Source organism: Suillus fuscotomentosus, assembly GCF_016647785.1.
Source record: "Suillus fuscotomentosus strain FC203 chromosome Unknown F5891scaffold_22, whole genome shotgun sequence".
Taxonomy (NCBI): domain Eukaryota; kingdom Fungi; phylum Basidiomycota; class Agaricomycetes; order Boletales; family Suillaceae; genus Suillus; species Suillus fuscotomentosus.
The window spans coordinates 106,906-121,372 of record NW_024539534.1 but is presented as its reverse complement, the minus strand read 5'-3'; the positions used below and the strand labels follow the sequence as shown (position 1 = coordinate 121,372).

Sequence of the window (14,467 nt, the reverse complement as noted above, 5' to 3'; positions counted from 1 at the left end):
GAACGGTAATCTCCCAAAGCCGGTCCGACTGCTATAGAGGAAAGCAAACGGGAACCAAACGCTGACACACAAAGGTAACACAAAGATACAAGAAATACTTTCAAAAATCAAGAGCATGGTTCAACTTTAAGTTATGTACTGTACTGACATACACTCATAGGAATCATTGAGTCGTCAAATTTCATCCTGTGGTGTCCGCTATCGTTGTTGTATACCCATGAAGCTCTCGACGAGTTGAAACCATCATGTAAATATCGTAGGAAGCTGGAAAGAGGAAAATTTAAATCATGCCGTGAGCGGCGTCGTTTGTCTGATGGGTGCATTCATATTTGACAGTGCAACCGTCATATCACTCCTACCCATGTCATAATACCATAGATAAAGCTACATTATATAGTTCCTCGGTAGTTCCACAATTTGATCGAATCCAGGATACTCAGGAAGGTTGAGCTGGAACTTCTCCTGCATTGCCCTGACAGCAAGTATGGACATCATTCCAGCATTTAACTTGTCAATACTTACTTTGGTACGAAACGCCCTCCGAGGAAATGTCTTCCCTTGAAGTATTTCGCTCCTACCTTTGGCGCTGTCAGACTGATCAGGACGTCAGAATTCAACCCGACGCCTTCTGCATTTCCGAGTTCGACATCCCATCCACTTGGAATATCCACCGAGACAATCGGGAGCCCGGATGCAGATATAAGCTTCAGTGCATCATCAAACGGTGCCCGCACTGGCGGTTTGAACGAAAACCCAAAAATGGCGTCCAGGATAAGGTTCGAGGACTGAAGGAGGTGAGGCAGCTCCTCAGCAGATGCTGCAGGTGGAACGATGGGGATGTCCATGTTGATGCATTGTTTTTGCAGGCGCTACCAGTCCCGTTAAGAAGCTGTATCAGATAGAGAACAACACTTCACGATGTGGACTAACCCTATAGATGTCTTTTGAGCCTGGCTGTTAGGGGTTACATTTCGAGACTGTTACTTCACTAGGTGGATGTGACTTACCTTGGGCATGTATATCGTTGGCTTGTAACCAAACATCCCTGAGAAAAATCAGCACAGGAGCAAGGGGTGGGTCACTCTAAGAGCATACCAAGATGTCTAGCCGCAACCAATCCATCTCCTCCTTGGTTTCCTGGTCCACAACATACCAAGACTTTCGGATACTTTTCCTTGCTGTACACTGTAGATAGCGTTTGGGCGCAGGCCAACCCAGCCAGCTCCATCAACTGCAATACGGGTTATGCTTGAGTATCGTATGCTGATACAGGACTGGAGCCCCGTGCCTGATCCAAACTGAACGCCCCAACAGCATTCATAAGCTCCTCATCAATCTGCCCGTTACTCGGATGAGCTCGTAGTTAATACGCAACGATAATGTTGAATGTTCTATGCACCTGTTGGGCCAGCTGCGCGGTAAGGTAACGGATGGACATATAGGTTGATTTCTAGAGGGAATGTGGGAAGTTGAAATTCGCAGAAAGTCCAAACCCAAATATAATATTGAATAATCGATAAACAACATCAGTGATGGCAATTACAACAAGATGCAGACAGTGAAAAATAATGACCGGCGTACAATAAAAATGCAGTAGACCACAGTACAACAATAGCAAGAATATTAACGTCTTCCAATGAAGAAAAAATCGAGAGCTTGTCCACGAGGTACAGTCAGATGATAGCAGCTGACTTAGCGCAAACCCGACGATGCTCTTCCCAGTCCTTTTTTTGATGTTCAGGAGAACAATACTTCACCAACCGGCACTTGCTACACACAAGTCCATTATTGTTCGGAGTATCCCCACTGTCGGCGCTGCTCTGCGATCCTTCACTACTCTCGGCGTACTGCGATGTTTCTTCGTTGAAACAAATGCTGCAGTCGATCCAGTTGCACATCTCCCGAGATCTCACCTTCCTCCCATTTCGACGACCGCGTTTTATCGACAATACTACTGCACCTTCAATGCCACGACGAGGAAAGCGTATCATTTCGCAGTCGTCGTTACAGCACGGGTTGGGACAACCACTAGGAAAGTCAAAAAATATTTCTTCTGATGGAACGAATAGTGGGTGTGTGAATAAAATTTGGGAATAGGAAGTGGTCTGATGGGAGAATAAGATGATGAAAGGCGGTCGTTTCTCGTGGAGAATGGCTCGGAAAGCGATATCAATCTGAGGAAAACATGGTGTGCGTCGTTGTTTGAGGAGAGTATGGCTCAAACGCATATCTAGGACCCATAAATCAATGTCAACATGCAGACTGGTAACGGATTGATGGTCACAAACGATTGAACTGGATCTCGTTCTCCACGCTAGGTTTACACGTGCGCCCGAATGCATGTCGACAAACAAGGTTGAAGTATTCTGTTACATCGTCCATCTCTTGGCGTTTCATGTCTGTAACAATGATGTAGACATCGTCACAGCCAATGTCGTGCATCCCTCTGAGCATCATCAGCTCAGGCAGCTAAGATTATCATCAGTGACATTGATCAAGATCTAGCAGCTAAGTCCTTACCATAGTAAATACAACAGGCATCATGGACAATTTTCGGTCTTGCATTGACCTGTGGTGATATACATGTGTCGACCAGGTGCGATCCAGAGGAATCAGACGACCGGTGTCGACTGTGCGACAGAAGATGTTTTCTGGAAGAAAATCTCCTTTATTCCAGACGAGGACTTGGCGTCTGAGAGAGTTTGCGGCATGCTTTCGCTCTCTGACACCTTGAAACCATTCCCAATACGCATCATTGCGGTGCTCAAGCCACTTGTCGATTAACATGTCTGTAGCATCATGATCGAGGGTTTTGCATATCAGCTCGCTCATTGAGAGGGTGGGCTGCGATAGAGCCGAGTAATGCCTCTTCGCCATAGCTGAGCGTGGCACAACCTCGGATAAATTACTCCACTGTCGTGAATGTAACGAAAGGAAGATAACCGGGATGATGATGGACTACCTGCAAGGGGCCTGTGAAAGAGATGGCTTACGGCAAGTCTTAGGCACGTACACGCCGGCCCTAACCCGTTCCAAATTGGATGGATGACTAAGAACTGTACATCAGGTACGTGATTGCCAACGTTCCGCTCAACATCCTCAACGTTTCAACGCTTCTAATTATGCAGGACCATCAATTTACCCATGATCATTGGCAGTCCTTCGTGCAACTCGAACGGGCAGTTCACAATCTGGCATTCAACGTTAAAACACCCACAACTACCAATCATAGCTCAAAGTCACAGTGCTTTCCAGAGCACGATAAGGAGCAATATATACCAGCCCGACTCCCTCCATAAAATGGTCACCAACTCTCGTTCCTAGTGACCAGTTGCATGACATGTTTCGGCATGCGTGTGGGTGGCATCTATGACACCATTAGCGAAAACCTCAGGAAAACTGGCAACTACGAGTCTTACCTATAATGAGACGCAGGGGCGAAGTTTCAGAGAGACCCTCTCCTGCGGTAAGCAGAGCATCAAGCTTTTCGTGTTCTTCTATCTTCCTTCCACAAGCCCCTTGCCATGTCACAACCGTCCGATATCGTGCGGGGAGATAGCCATTACGGAAAATGTGGTTGGTGAGGTGGGCTATTATTTCCAGCTTTGCCTCCTGGGCATGGCAAAATTTAACGCGCTGCGTCACGGCGGGCGTCACATTCTTGTGAGTGTAAACATAGCTGAACCACACATGAGGTGGACAATCGGCTTCCCGGGGTAAGGACCAATCTTCGCGTCAAAAACTAATTACTCACCGATGACCAGCCTAAGAGCAGACTGGGGGCATTTGCCTGCACCTTCTGTCAGCAGTTCTTCCAGGGCATCACTTGGGTTGAGACGCTGCCCGCTGTGGTTCTCCCAATATGACAGCGACCGATGCTGGGCCTCGACGAATCCCTGACGGAATAAATGCTCGAGCACATCTTCCAAGTCAGTTAACTTCTCATTCTGAAACTCAAGTTCCACCAACTGAGTGGTCGCTGGCTTGTTGCAGCGTGATGCTTGGTGATAAGTTAACCATAGCTCGTTGTGGGTCATCATGAGCAAGCAGATAGAGAAGAAAAGTGAGAGTTGGTTGGGCAATGGCTAAGGATTGAGATACGAGCCACCTGCTTTTATATGGTTTCTTTAGGCGTGCTAAAGATTTTTAGTAAAAACTCTTCTGCCGTAAAAACATTCCTTCCGCAAAGCACCGACCATGAGTCTGCTATTTTACATCAGCAAAAGACCCACAATTTTCGCTTGTCAAAAAGAAGTTTGATGTTGGTAGTGTTGTTGGCAGAATGCTGCCATTCTGCCAGTGGCAATTGCCAAGCGGCAATTGCCGGCAGTAGGTCAAGGGTGGTTGGCAGAAGTCGGCAGAAATACGCTGAACTAGTATTTGTTCCTACTAAAAAACAATAAAAATATGACATGTGGCCTAGAAGCCCAAGGGCCATTCTGTCCAAAAAATTGTGTCCAACCACTTTGTTAGTAGTTACTGGGGAGAAAGTCAAAATTTGGTCAAAAACAACTCAAATCACTACTTTCTCACATGCAACTGCTGCTCGGCACAACAGCATCCATCTAATTGACTGAAAAATATGATCATCGGGCATGCTCGTGCCTAGTGTGGCTCACTACAAAAAATGCAATCAAGGCTGAATTCTATCAATTCTATCCCCGGATCTATTGCTTCTGCAACTTCCAAGTCAACTCAAAGGTCGTTTGCATGGATTCCTCCCCTTGCAGCAGACTCTGATCACCAGGATTGACCAACTGTCAGAAAATGATGGGGCAGAAGGTATCCACGGTGCCAACTGGCTTTGTTGAAGAGATCAATGTACTCAATCAAAGCTCAGAGAGTGCATCAGGGTATGATATTGATGCACTTTTGACTCATGAGTATAGCTTAGTGTAGTACATCAGTAAATTCACGCATTGCTTGACTTCCTTTTTCGAGACTTGCCGCCAGTCAATAAATATTATTTACCACTTATTTACATTTATTTGATTGAGTGTCTTAGTCGAAAGAAAGCGCGTGACAAACAAGCGCGATAATGCGCAGATAAGCATCAAAAGGACACACATTTATTTCAAGGCACAAAACTACAGTAAGTGGTGCAAGTGTACTTATAAGTATGACGTATTGACGAGATCTCGTTAAGTAAATGGCAGCTTCAAAGTCTTTTGATAGCGTGCGAGGGAGGAAGCGCCAATGGATCGATGTTGCGATCAGGGCGAATGAGGCGATTCGGGCTGAGGCGGAAGCAGAGGAGGCAGAGGCGAATGCGGAGGTGCCAAAGGGCCTTTGGGAAAGGGTGAAGGGGTGGATCGGCGAGAGGAATCGAGACGGAACGAGTCGCTCGTGATTCCAGCCTAAAGTGAGTCCTAGGATGTCTCTTAATCAATGAAGACTTACCTGGTCCTCATAGTGTCGTTTTCGCGACTTTGACCCGCAAATATTCACCGTCAGCATTGTATCAATGTATAGTAGATAGAATAAACACGTACCTTCGCATGCCCCATTGTGAACTCGACCTCGACACCCAAGTCTGACGCTGGAGTACTACGACCAGGCGTATCGGTTTCCTTGAGAAGCTTGTTGGCAGCGCGTCGTTCTTTCTTGCCACGGGCACGATCGACGAGTTCCTGCAAATCTTCACCGTCCTCCACAGCCTAACATCCCGATCAGCATGCATGCATCGCGACATCCTACTAGACGTACCATCGCCCACTGCTCATCGCTAAGACCATTGTTATAATTGACGACATTACGACGACGCTGACCATGGCCCTGGATAGCATCATCAATCTCCTTCGGCTCGAACAGTTCATCCGTCTGATAGCATTCAGGCAGCTCTTCAAGCTGCATGAGCGGTAACGACGGCTTCCCCCTGTTGCTGATCGCACGCCATGCGTCCAACGCATCCCGTTCTCGCTGAAGATCCATCGTGCGGAAAATCTCATTGAGTTCATCGTCATTCATGTCACCGGCCTCTTCGTTCTCCTCCTCTTGATCTGCTTCGAGGATGGACCGCTGCATACCACTCATTTAGCTATTCGTTATGTGAGAGAGCTGCTGCAACACCTACCAGGAATTCTTCCTGCTCTTCCTATGTTGATTTGTTGTCGAATCGACCGGCTTGGATGACCTTGTCGTCGATATCGAGCTTGTACCGCGCACGAGCATACATAGCTTCTTCGACACTCTTCCCTGTGATGAAACGGAGGATTCGGACAGCCTTTGTCTGGCCGATATGGTGAGCACGATCTTGAGCCTAAAGATCAGCATGGGGATTCCTGAGACATCATCATCAGTACGTCTTTCCAAACGATAACCAGAAGCTTATTCACCAGTCACTATCAAAGCTGCAAACCTATGCGTCAGCATAGAGAACAACTCGACCGCAAGAGACAACGCACATGATGCCATCACCCCATTTTGTGCGATACAGTGCATCATCTGGCTTGGTATCGGGATGAATTTGGAGCCTGCCTTCCCAGAGAGCAGCAGAGGACTTTGAGGGATCATAACGAGCAGGGTCAGACGGTGTACCGCGTGATTGTGGTGCCCAGCCAGCTCCGATGGAAGATGCAATAAGCGTCGGTATCATAGTCATCAACGAGGGGCTAGAAAAAATTAAGGATTCCATCTCACAAACTAAACATCAACACATACAGAGGAACACGTTTATCTTCGTGCAGTCTAGCCTGATGGCTCTTCACAACAAATGAAGACGAGTGAAGTCGCCCGCCCTGCAGGTTAGCGAACGTGGCGAGATTGTCACGCAAAAGTTCAATCACAGAGTTCCATTCAACATCTGGGCGAACTTTGAGAAGACCGCCTTCGGGTTTGGGGAGTAAGCGCATCATGATGAAGAGGCGTTCAAAGGGTCTGTTGGGCAGTAGGTGGATGAGCGTGCCCAAGGGGATGGATACGAAGCCGAGGGCAAGTGAGATGCCCCATTTACGACCAGCAATACGTGTCACCTGGAATGTGGTGCCACCGATGAACACGATGACCACTTGAACAGCGATCTCTGCAAACCAGCCGTGAGGGTAGTCCAGGTATAACATGACTCGACTCACCGATGAGAGTAATGGCCATGAAGTACCAATTGTTAAGCATGCCTTCAAAAATGTTGAGCTTCCGGTCCAGCCTTCGTGAGTTCACCAAGTTGAATATCTGAGCGAAGACAAACGCATTGAAGACGAGAGTCTGGACAATGGTGGCATTCCCCGACGTGTCTGCATAGCCCAAAATTGTGATGCCAAGGAAGTGGAATAATAGGATGACGGTGATCCGGTAGACAGACCGGATCAAGATCTGCTTCTCGATTCCGATCAATGTTAAGTTCTAGGCGATGACGTCGTAGGGCACCTAGAACTAAATGAGTATGTCGAAATATCACTGAAAATATACCTACATCGTCAATCGCAGTGCCTTGCATCCCTGGTGGTGGCCAAGACGGAAAATCCCTATAGCACAGGGTGATAGTCCGCAGAGTCTGATTTGCGTAGAAAATGATAGTCCTCGTCATGTTCTCTTGCGAGACGCCATCGATATCTGCCACCTCGACATCGTTGGACTCGGTACTGGGGCGAGAGCTCCCATTCTGTTCTACGACAACGTGGCTGCTGCACAACTTTGTCAAAATCTCGCTAGCACCCTTGACGTAGAAACGCACCCAAGTTCTTTCGCAAAGTTCAAAAGTGCCGTCTCCGTCTTGCTTCCCACAAACACACGCTTCCCAGTCTCCTTCTCCTCGTCCTCATACGCAGTAGAGTTAACAGCGATGGCCGCATTAAACAGCGAAAGAAGTGGCCGGCTCAGAACGGTGTTGAGCATTGATTAATCGATGCTGAAATCGTCACACAGGGTATTCGAACCAGAGCTCCTGTGTGGGCTTGCGACCACGGATATGACGTTGCGGGTGAGAGTACCGGTCTTGTCGGTGCAGATGATGGAAGAGTTGGCCATCGTCTCGCAGGAGCCCAAGACGCGCACCAGGAGGTTTTCTTTCGTCATCCTCTTGGTGGCGAATGCCAGAGCAAGAGTTACAGCCAGTGGGAGACCTTCTGGAACAGCGACTGGATATTGTCGTCATGCAATGTCCTAGGACCTGAATATTAGCAACGGACCAAAAATTGAACTGAGGACCCACCTATGTCATCCAGTCAGGACGCTATCTCGAACGCGTGGTGATCAGCGTATTTGTTGACGTAGAATGAGCCGAAAGTATCAAGAGACTGATAAAACTTGAGGGAGGGAGGAATGTACTCAGAACCGTAGATGGGTATCAAGTGGGCTGCACGGAAGACCGTCTCGATATGAATGACAGCAAGGTCCCTCGAGCTGTCCTCATGAAAACTTGGAGCGACCATCCACATGCCAGTATCTTCATCAGGACAGTCACCAATCTTCTCAAACCATTGTATGAGAGCGCATGGATATACTTCCCAGTCGTGCTTGAAAGAAAAGAAGCATATGACTCTCGCAACTTCGAGTCCTCGCATCCCTTCAGCATCTGAATCAGTGTTAATGAACACACAATCATTGCGCGGGTACTCGTTCCGCCAGAGTGGACATGCACGGATATGCTCACGTCGCATGCCGCCAATGCCACTCAGATCACTGGGAGCATAAAACGTTGCGGCAGCAGAGTTGAAGACCTGAAGCTTGCCTTCATGTCGAGGCAAGCCGGCAGCTGGGATATCTTCGGGGTTGCGGGCATCATCTGGGTTGAGCTGAGAGAACAGGAAGTACCGAATGAGGCGTCGTAGATCTGGAACAGCGACTTCATGTGCTAATGCTGCGACTGTCTGTGCCCGTTTTCTTTCTGTGTGATACAGTGGTGAGGATCAAGTTTAAACACTGCAGGAGGTTACTTACGGGGAGTTCTCGCGAGTGCTACAGAAGCAAGTACCGTTGGACCATCAACAATTTCGCCATCGTCCATGTCTGGTTGCGGTTCAATGACGGGGGCATCTGGTTGCGGTTCATTGTCAGGGGCATGGGGTTGTGGTGCCATAGCGGGGGCAACTTGTTCGTTTTCATCTGCCGTTGTACATTACCATTGAATATGCGAGAAATTCGATAAAGAAATTTAAACAAACTTACCAAGAGCAGCTAAAGCACTCGACAAAATAGTGCCAGTGAGCATCCCTCGCGCATCAAAGTCCACGCGCGATGCTGCAAGTTTATCAAGGCGCTGATTGGTCACAAGCATCTGACCAAGAGCATTGTGCCTGCTCGACCACCGCCAAGGCTCCTTTACTGCCTTGATGTGCTTCGATTCTGTGATCGATGAGCACAGTCCGTTAGGGGCACCGAAGAGTCTGATCATGTCCACGTAATGAGCCATCGAGTGCTGACGGGGGAGTGAGAAGGTGGGAATGACGGTATCGAATATCTTGCGATAATGATGGAAACGACAAAGTGCGTCTTGAATCTGAATCAAGGTATCTTCGGTAATGATGTTGCGCCGGACAAGATAGCAGAATTCTAACAATGCGCGAAACGCACGCACCATGTCTTGAGGTACGTGACCTTCGATAGCCGGAAGAAATACCTTCATGAGCGCTTTGGAATCATCGCCCGTCCATTGTTTAAAATCGCGGCCTTGAGGAAAACGTCGTAGACCAGCAAATGATGCTACAGCAGCAACTCTGGCTTATTGTTAAATAAAATTGTTGAGTAAATGAATAAGTTGACATACCTGCGATCTATGTCGCTCATGATCTCCTCTGATCGTTTGGTCCCGTGTACGGCCTTGAGGTACTTTGATACCCAATCAACGAGATGGTCTTTGAAGGCCCCTTTAATGAGCTGGTGGAGAAGGTCAAACGACAGCAACTCATGAATGTCAGCTCGGGGGAAGTCATTAGTGAATGGCTACACAAAATAGATTAGTCTGGTATTGAAGAGCGGCTTGTTCCACTCACGACGAGATCACCAATAAGACCAAATTCATCCCACAATACATCTGCGTGTAGCTCGTTGATCAAGAAATCAGTAAACTCGCGGGTGCGGTAGATGCCACCACCATCAAGGTTTGTGCGAACTGCAATGCATCTACACAAATTGTTAGTGTGAATGGATACTGACTGCAAGTGCCAATACTCACTTCGGGCACCAATGTTTGACAACACAGGATAGCACGAGTTGTTCCTCGTAATCCGCTATGTAGGGTCCTAGACTATATATAACGCGCCGGAAATGACCATCTCCACAGCGCACGACCTCATACGTGGTCATAACAGGTCTGAGGCTGGAGAGAATCACGGATAGCGAACTGTGGAATAGCTGGCGGCGAAATATCCGAAATGCGTCATCTTTAGAATGACTCCTGTCAGCTGAAATGCAGATCAGATGACGGAAAACGAAATTTAAAATATGAATATACGTACTTTTGGGTATGGCGAGGAAACCAATGATGACAAGAGCATCACGGTGCGCGCGTCGCACGTTGTTGCGTACATTACCGATCGAGGCGTAGAGGGGATAGTATTCGTTATTACCAGTGCCCACAGAGACAGTAGTTTTGTCACTACCGAGAATAATTGGGACCAAAGCGGATCCGTGTGTTTCTGGATCTTGTGATATGGTGTCCTTGATGAAATATTAGCTATACTATTTACGAGCGATATCAGAAAGAGATGGAAGACGTACTGCTTGTTTCCATGCCCAGTCTCCGGACATGAAATCTTTCCATCGGCGTGTGGCGTCCGATGCATCGTATTCACGATATGGTACATAGTCGATTTCGTCCTTGTAGTCAGGGTTAGCGATGATATTGTGCGCCATTGCGCGGGGGTCCCTATACCAGACCTCGAATTCATCGTCCATCCACGGTGGGGCAACCTCAGGTCGTTCTCCTGTATATTGAGCAGAGAAACACTGCCAAGGGACGTCACCAAGCTGCGTCGCATCTATGACATTGTGCAGATCTTTGTGATCAGCAAATGGAGGGGTGTCGTGGTGTTTTGCGAGAGTCGCGGCCATTAGGTCACACAAGAAATCCAAATTTCTTGCCGACATATGACATTTTTTGAATGCGAACTCTGCCGCCTCAAACTCAATCCTAGTGCGATATGGGCTCCAATCATCAGGAGCCTTCAATGGCACAGGAGTCGGAGGGGTGCCATATGGCAGAAATGTCCCATCAGCCGCGCATGGTCGTCCTAAGCGTACATTTGAGTCAAAAACGGAGTACTCAAACTTGAATGAAACTTACCATTTAATGTTGAATGGTATGTGCGATAGCAACGCTCGCTCGTGTCAGTAAATTCTGCATCATTGTGTACATCCTCTTGAATTGGATCAGGAAGTATGGGAGATGATGGCCGGTGTAGAAACAACAATACAATGAGGAACAAAAGAAGCTCCTGACTGTATCTGTAAAAGTTGTAAGGTCGCGCGCTGCCTAGTCTGCGTTACTTGAGAAGCAAGTGCGTTCGACCCTATAGGGGAAGTGAGTGCAGCAAGGATCTAGAAGTGTGCGCTTAAGCGAAGCGCGAGAAAGCGCAGGTGTGCGCAAGGTACAAAGGCGCGGGAACGCGCGCGCGTATTAGCGCGAAGCGCGGGAAAGCGCGCGCGAGTATGCGGAAATGAGAAACTAAGCTTAAGTAGTGATATAAAGCAAGATAGGAGATATAAGAGTGCAAAATGTAAAGGAATAGCTTTCTACTATATTCTGCTAAGTAGTAAGTGGGTAGTAACTAGTAAGTGAAAAGTAGGAAAAGTAGGTTCGTAATAGTATGTACTGCTGGCGCTTATATAGCGCGCCTAAGCGCGGTCAAGCGGAGCCGAAGCGCTACCGAGTAGGTATGTAAATATATATATGAGTGAGAATGCATGATAAAAATAAAGGTGGAACTATGCTAATAAAGGAAATGGAAATATACGCACTAGGGAGCTTGGTGGACAGTGGATGGATGCTTCTGGATGGCTGGCGCCATAGGGCGCGCAAGCGCAGGAACGCGCGCGCGCGTATACATCGCGAAGCGCGGGAATGGTGCGCGCATGGCGCGCGTTGCGTGGGAAAGCTGCGCGTCATATAGAGATAGCTGTGGGTAGCGCACAGAATGACGCTGCGAGTTTGTGCTGTATACTTCCTAGTGAAACCTGCCATATCACACCATGAGACACACGAGTCTCTACATCTCCCAGGGACTTAAATTCTGAGTGTCCCCACTCAGCGCGTGTGTGGTGAGGGTTTCGCATGATAGTATGCATGTGCGATGCATGTACGATGCTTTGGTTGTTGGGCGATGAATGCGTGATCATAAGAATGGTATGTGTGAAGCGCAGGAAGTTGCGCGCATGTTACGCGCGAGGCGCGAGAATGTGCGCACGCTATGCGTGAAGGCGCGGGAATGAAGTGTAGCATGGTGGATTGCGAGGGTGACTCTGATGTGATTAATGTGCCATGGGTGTGGGGCGATGATGCAAGGGTGATATGGATGTGGCGCGCAAAGCGTGGGCGAGATGCGCGCATATCCATATAGCGCGGGAAAGTGCGCGCGCGCAAGGCGCGAGAACGCGCATGAGTGTCGCATGTGTTGTATTCTGTGGGGATGGTGCGAAGTGGCGCAGTCCAGGAGCAATCCAATCCATGTCCAAACCAAGTCCTACTAGGCGTGCTAAATATTAGTTGCTAAAGGTTTGAACAGCATGAGTAAAACTATAAGTGAAAATATGAAGGGAAAATGGTAAACTTTGCGGATGTCCTATCCGACTTGTCTTCTTCGTGCAGCTGTCAACATCTACACCTTCCTATGAGAAAGGCGCGGGAAGCGCGCACGCGCGCGCATGAAGCGTATGTGCGCGGGAAGATTGCGCGTATATGCGCGTGAGCATGGGAAGACTGCGCGCATATGTGCGCGTTCTAAGGTAAAAAGGAGCATGGTGCCGCGTCATGCGTGCGAAGAGGAAATATACTATTGAGCTAGGTGGGCACGATCTATGGTTGTTTTTCTTCTAGGTGATTCCTATATGCATATATCAGTGTGTTATTAGTCTTTTGGACAGTGTTATAATGAGAGAAAATGAAATGAAAGAGCACTGGACGAAACCCAGGGTAAAACAAACAATATCCTATGAAACAGTGTTGGTATATGTTCCTCCTTTGATGCGCCGCTGAAGCGCTCGATCCTCCTCCTTGAGCGCGTGCGAGCGCGCGTGACTAGCGCGCTTCGCGTCTCTTGCGAGCTGACGCTTTACCCAAGGTAGGGTTGGAATGCGCAAGGCTGGCGTATTTGGGGGGGGCTTGTGACTGGCAGAATGAATTCCTGCACAACGCGCTGCAGGTTGAAGGCGCGCCAATGGGAGGCGCTGCAAGGGGTGTAGGGGCGCCCTACAAGCTGATAGGGTGCGCGCGATGTGCGCGCCTTGGGGCGATTTCGCGCGAATTTGATTATATTGGCCGAACACGCGAGGAATGGCCATTTCTCTGCAAATGTGTTAGCGAGAAATGTATATAGTGTGGAATTAGGCGCAAATGTCGCGCAAATGGGCTGTAAGGGTGGTATATCAAGGCGCAATAGGCGCATAGGTGAAAGAGAATAGTGCGCATCAAGGCGCGCAGGAATGAAATTGACATGGTAAGCAAAAGCGCGAAGAATGTGAATAAATGTGGGAAGTGCGAAGTTAAAGGTGATGATAGGGGTGTTAGGCGCGTATGTATGTGTCAGGCGCGCGCCTAAGTCGCGCCTGGATGACTGATTGTAATATACCTTGTGTTGAATGAAAGAAATGCAATTTAAAAGGGGAGAAGTGATAGAAACACAATAGCATGAAAACTCTGCTACAATTATGAATGCGCGAGGCGCGGGAACGCGCGCGCGTATTGCGCGATGCGCGTGATCATGGCGCGTGAACAAGGGGTGGTGAGAAGATGAAATTAAAGTGTTTGGAATCATCATATAGCTCCTTAAGAGCTTCAAACATGAAAGAGACAGAAAACGCGAAATGAGATGAGGGTAAATATACAATACCTCGAGGCGCGCGCATTGCGCGTCCTCAGGCGCAATATGGTGCGCCTGAGTTGCGCCAGGGTCGCCTGAGACATGCTCCGCTTGGTGGATGTGCAGCATGATGCACGGATGCTTTACTGGCAAGCGATAGTCACTGGAAGCAAAAAGCGCGACATGCGCGCAATCGTTAGTGACAATTGGAGTTACCAGAGGCAAACTCTGGTTGATGCAAGGTGCAACTTGAGCCTCTGATGCGGTAGGAGGCTCCTCTATAGGCGCGCTAAGGCGCAATTGATGTTTAGGGTCATCCCTGACCTCTAATGATGCGAGTGGTGATAGCGGTGATGGCGATGGTGCGATTGGCGAGGTTTCTTCCGTAAGCGATGCAATAGCGAGGGGCGAGCATGTTTCTAGTGGTGCGTTAGTGTGCAATGGATGATTAGAGTCATCCCTGACTGCTGGCGAGGTGATGGCGATAGGCGCGCGCGATGCGATAGCGATAGGCGCGC

General features: G+C 48.5%; 8 protein-coding genes across 8 annotated transcripts; all 8 read right to left on the bottom strand.

Annotated features, from left to right (window-relative positions):
* Positions 1-117: 117 nt before the first annotated feature.
* Positions 118-1,507, bottom strand: F5891DRAFT_1163793 (YjeF N-terminal domain-containing protein). The gene is made up of 7 exons (XM_041365336.1): positions 1,400-1,507; positions 1,289-1,336; positions 1,096-1,231; positions 1,008-1,045; positions 931-954; positions 523-869; positions 118-472 (listed from the first exon to the last, which is right to left on the bottom strand). The coding sequence occupies exons 1-7, from the start codon at positions 1,436-1,438 to the stop codon at positions 385-387; spliced, it is 720 nt and encodes a 239-aa protein (XP_041226868.1). The 5' UTR covers positions 1,439-1,507; the 3' UTR covers positions 118-384.
* F5891DRAFT_1028775 (uncharacterized protein) lies at positions 1,482-2,983 on the bottom strand. Its single transcript, XM_041361501.1, has 3 exons — positions 2,521-2,983; positions 2,289-2,469; positions 1,482-2,230 (listed from the first exon to the last, which is right to left on the bottom strand). The coding sequence occupies exons 1-3, from the start codon at positions 2,875-2,877 to the stop codon at positions 1,674-1,676; spliced, it is 1,095 nt and encodes a 364-aa protein (XP_041226867.1). The 5' UTR covers positions 2,878-2,983; the 3' UTR covers positions 1,482-1,673.
* A 95-nt stretch (positions 2,984-3,078) lies between these two features.
* Positions 3,079-4,262, bottom strand: F5891DRAFT_1028772 (uncharacterized protein). Its single transcript, XM_041361500.1, has 2 exons — positions 3,755-4,262; positions 3,079-3,707 (listed from the first exon to the last, which is right to left on the bottom strand). The coding sequence occupies exons 1-2, from the start codon at positions 4,038-4,040 to the stop codon at positions 3,391-3,393; spliced, it is 603 nt and encodes a 200-aa protein (XP_041226866.1). The 5' UTR covers positions 4,041-4,262; the 3' UTR covers positions 3,079-3,390.
* Positions 4,263-6,094: 1,832 nt separating this feature from the next.
* Positions 6,095-6,259, bottom strand: F5891DRAFT_950567 (uncharacterized protein; the record flags this gene model as incomplete). Its single annotated transcript, XM_041374980.1, has 1 exon — positions 6,095-6,259. A coding segment is annotated over one exon (165 nt), but the record flags the coding sequence as incomplete, so codon positions are not given.
* Positions 6,260-6,857: 598 nt separating this feature from the next.
* F5891DRAFT_929943 (uncharacterized protein) lies at positions 6,858-7,314 on the bottom strand (the record flags this gene model as incomplete). Its single annotated transcript, XM_041373934.1, has 2 exons — positions 6,858-7,021; positions 7,071-7,314. Coding segments are annotated over 2 exons (408 nt in total), but the record flags the coding sequence as incomplete, so codon positions are not given.
* Positions 7,315-7,668: 354 nt separating this feature from the next.
* F5891DRAFT_901595 (uncharacterized protein) lies at positions 7,669-7,833 on the bottom strand (the record flags this gene model as incomplete). Its single annotated transcript, XM_041373471.1, has 1 exon — positions 7,669-7,833. A coding segment is annotated over one exon (165 nt), but the record flags the coding sequence as incomplete, so codon positions are not given.
* A 57-nt stretch (positions 7,834-7,890) lies between these two features.
* F5891DRAFT_929519 (uncharacterized protein) lies at positions 7,891-8,073 on the bottom strand (the record flags this gene model as incomplete). Its single annotated transcript, XM_041373929.1, has 1 exon — positions 7,891-8,073. A coding segment is annotated over one exon (183 nt), but the record flags the coding sequence as incomplete, so codon positions are not given.
* An 86-nt stretch (positions 8,074-8,159) lies between these two features.
* Positions 8,160-10,986, bottom strand: F5891DRAFT_950790 (uncharacterized protein; the record flags this gene model as incomplete). Its single annotated transcript, XM_041374992.1, has 7 exons — positions 8,160-8,800; positions 9,121-9,650; positions 9,701-9,876; positions 9,927-10,056; positions 10,109-10,337; positions 10,392-10,593; positions 10,654-10,986. 7 exons carry the CDS (start codon positions 10,984-10,986, stop codon positions 8,160-8,162), a joined length of 2,241 nt encoding a protein of 746 aa, XP_041226861.1.
* Between the last annotated feature and the right edge of the window lie 3,481 nt (positions 10,987-14,467).